We start from the raw sequence: 3,803 nt of genomic DNA, 5'->3' as shown, positions 1-3,803 counted from the left end.
ACATACAGTCAGGAAGTTAAAGCTTGGTCGCAAATGGGTCTCCAAATGGACAATGACCCCAAGCATACTTCCAAAGTTGTGGCAAAATGGCTTAAGGACAAAAAGTCAAGGTATTGGAGTGGCCATCACAAAGCCCTGACCTCAATCCCATAGAAAAATTTGTGGGCAGAACTGAAAAGACGGTGTGCGAGCAAGGAGGCCTACAAACCTGACTCCTTTACACCAGCTCTGTCAGGAGGAATGGACCAAAATTCACCCAACTTATTGTGGGAAGCTTGTGGAAGGTCACCGGAAAACATTTGACCCAAGTTAAACAATTTAAAGGCAATGCTAAAAATACTAATTGAGTGTATGTGAGAATGAAAAAAAAAATATTAAATAAATCATCTCTCTACTATTATTCTGACATTTCACATTCTTAAAATAAAGTAGGGAATTTTTACTAGGATTAAATGTCAGGAATTGTGAAAAACTGAGTTTAAATGTATTTGGATAAGGTGTATGTAAACGTCCGACTTCAACTGTACATTTTACAGAAACAGTATATAGAGTACCTATCAAAAGTTTGGACACCTACTCATTCAAGGGTTTTTCTATATTTTTACTATTATCTACACTGTAGAATAATAGTGAAGACATTAAAACTATGAAATAACGCATGGAATCATGTAGTTTACAAAAAAGTGTTAAACAAATCAAAATATATTTMAGATTTGAGATTCTTCAAAGTAGCCACCCTTTTCCTTGATGACAGCTTTGCACACACTTGGCATTCTCTCAACAAGCTTCATGAGGTAGTCACCTGGAATGCATTTAATTTAACAGGTGTGCCTTGTTAAAAGTTAATTTGTGGAATTTATTTCCATCTTAATGTGTTTAGGTAGGGCTGGTTCAGGTAGGGCTGGTTCAGGTAGGTAGGGCCATTCAGGTAGGGCTGGAATACAGAAGATAGCCCTATTTGGTAAAAGACGAAGTCCATATTATGGCAAGAACAGTTTAGATATGCAAAGAGAAATGACAGTCTATCATTACTATCATTAAGACATGAAGGTCAGTCAATCTGGAAAATGTCAAGAACTTTGAAAGTTTCTTCAAGTGCAGTCGCAAAAACCATGAAGCGCTATGATGAAAATGAGTAGGTTTGTCCAAACTTTTGACTGGTACTGTATATGCTGTTTCTGTAAAATGTATATAGTATGTATAAGCTGGAAGTAGAAGCCTATTGTTGTCCATTAGTTTACTCCAATTAGGCAAGGGATTTTAGGGTTAGGGGACAATAAGGGGAAATATATATAYAAATATATATATTTTATATAAAAAWATATATTGGGGATGGTAAATGATGCAGACAATCACATTGATGTAAGCCACAATCTATCTGCAATGTTAAAGCTGATCTACCCCCTAAAAATAACAATTGTGAGTATATGACCACAGCCCAAAGCCACCAGTCCAGTGTGTGTGAGTGTGRGTGCGTGCACAAGGGTGCGTGTGTGCGTGCATGAGTGTATTCGCATGTGCATGTGTTGGTGTGAGTGTGTGCATTCATTCTTGTGCATGGTGTGTGTGCGTTTGGTGAACTAACATATTGTCCCACTGAAATAGTCATTACCAAGTGTCATGCTCTGAGGGACGATTGTTGTGTCGGGTTGTTCCAAGCCGTTTGATACCTCGCCGCACGTTCCCTGCTCCATCTCGCAGCCACTCTCGCAAAATAAAATGACCCCWTAGCCAACATGCAGGTGATGATGATAGTATTTGACGGTGAAAGTAATCCTAGCATGTAGCGACACGAGCGGTGTGTGTACGTTTACATGCACGTGTGTTCTACCATATAAACTGTGTATGGGATTGTGGGGGTAGTATGGGTTGCATGTGCGTGCAGACATGTTGCTTAGTGACGCATTCTTCCTCTGGTCTCTAGCCTTGAGCCAGACCTGCAGGGACACACATGGTAAGGCATGAGCCCACAGCAGAGCCAAACACACACCACACAGACACACAGAGGGAGAGAGAAAGAGGTTAAGAAAGAGCGGGAGAAAGAAAGAAGGAAAGAGAGCTAGAGATAAACATTGAAAGAGTGAGAGAAAGAAAGAGATAGAAAGAGGAGAARGAGAGAGAGGCAAGAWAGAGAGAGGGAAAGAGAGAGACAAAGAGAGAGGGAAAGAGAGGGAGACAAGAAAGAGAGGGGAGAGATAAAAATATATAGAAAGAGAAAGATGAGAAAGAGAGCGAGAGAAAGAGAGAGAGAGACAGAGAAAGAGAGAGAGAGAGAGAAAGAGACAGAGAAAGWAAGATAGAGAGAGAAAGAAAACAAGAGAGCTTGAGAAAGAGCGAGAGAGAGAGAGTCATGGTGCTCCTACCAGATTGGATGTGGTTGAGGCCAGATGGCTTCAGAAGTTCCAAGGGCTGCTCTTTCCTGGGCAGTCCATCTGCAGGGGAGAGAGAGGAAGGAGAGTCCGTTTCAAATATGGTCCGCAGCATCGATAACAAAGGGGAATGTGTATAATCTACTGAGGCCCAGCTAAAAGACTACATATCCCAGAGAGAGAGAGAGAGAGAGAGAGAGATAGAAAGAGAAGGAGGGAGAGGGGGAAGCCAGGGATGTACAGCAGTAGAGAAAACCAGTTGAATGAGGAGAGGAAGAGCAGAGGAAGAGGAGGCTTCTGCCTAGCCTAGTGCTGCAACACAGTTGAAGCTGCATGTGCTCAGCGTTCTGTTATGACTTCAACGTGATTGGTTCAGTGTCTGCACAGAGAGAGAAAGGGGGAGGGAGCGAGGGAGGGAGAGGAGAGAGAAAGAGGCATGTAAAAATAAACTAATGTGAATCGAGTATGCAGGCACCTATGTATGCTTRTACTGTTTAAACAAACACATGCATTTCTCGCATGTTTGCACGTGCACACACACAGACAGACAAACACGCACACAGACATACGGGTGCGTGCACACACAGTAGGGTGCGTCTTGGTGAGGATGATAATTATAGTGGTAACATGAAAAGGCTTTGGATCAGCTCAGGGAGGACCCGGCTATAAATAGACCAGTGGGGGAGAGTGGGAAAAACACACAAACACGCACACGCACACACACACACACACACAGACAGTACTTGACAATCACACACACATAAAATGACATGATTCTCAAGCAAGCCAAAAACACACTGATTGGCTAACAAATTCGAGAGCCCGTAAAACATTGTTGGGCTTTCCTGCATAAAGATAGAGACACACTTTCCCTACTCACACAGCTCAGTGGAGCTTATATACTGTATATAGAAGTGAATAACAAGTCTATGGACTCACTATCACCAGACTGGTGGTGACACATACGCCTTCCCTGCTGGCTCAACACCTGTCACAGCAGCTCTCCTAAACAAACCACTGTCCCCCTCATTTCCTTCTCCTCTATCTCTCTCTCCATCCCTCCCTTCATCCATCCATCCATCCATCCATCCACAATGACGGGTAAATCATTGTAAATTGACCCGAAAGCGTGAAAGTAAGTGCGAAGGGACGTGCGAAGGGACGTGTGATGCCAACGCATGGGCTGACCGAAAAGCAGTCTATTTCTGGGCGTACTAGTCTATCGGAAAGGAAGGAAACACTCCCACTTGGAACCTGTTCCTCCTTCTATATCTCTCCGTCTCTCTCTCTCTCTCTCCTCGCTCTCCCACTACCACTGCTCCAGTCTCATTGCTTTGACTAGCCCATCAAAGCACCTTAGCAGGAGGCCGACAGCCGGGGGTGAATCAAGTGAACAGAGAGCTAAATACAGAACCACTCTAGGAGTTTTTAATG

At 43.3% G+C, this 3,803-nt stretch overlaps 1 protein-coding gene across 1 annotated transcript in view; it reads right to left on the bottom strand.

The window, feature by feature from the left end:
* hdac4 (histone deacetylase 4) overlaps positions 1-3,803 on the bottom strand; it is a 238,108-nt gene that overhangs the window by 150,811 nt on the left and 83,494 nt on the right. The window contains 1 exon segment of the mRNA XM_070437721.1: positions 2,364-2,432. Within this exon segment, the coding sequence (XP_070293822.1) occupies positions 2,364-2,432 (69 nt within the window).

This window comes from Salvelinus sp. IW2-2015, linkage group LG36 (assembly GCF_002910315.2).
Source record: "Salvelinus sp. IW2-2015 linkage group LG36, ASM291031v2, whole genome shotgun sequence".
In the NCBI taxonomy this organism is placed as follows: Eukaryota; Metazoa; Chordata; class Actinopteri; order Salmoniformes; family Salmonidae; genus Salvelinus; species Salvelinus sp. IW2-2015.
The sequence above is the reverse complement of the archived record's forward strand: the minus strand, read 5'-3'. Positions and strand labels throughout refer to the sequence as shown.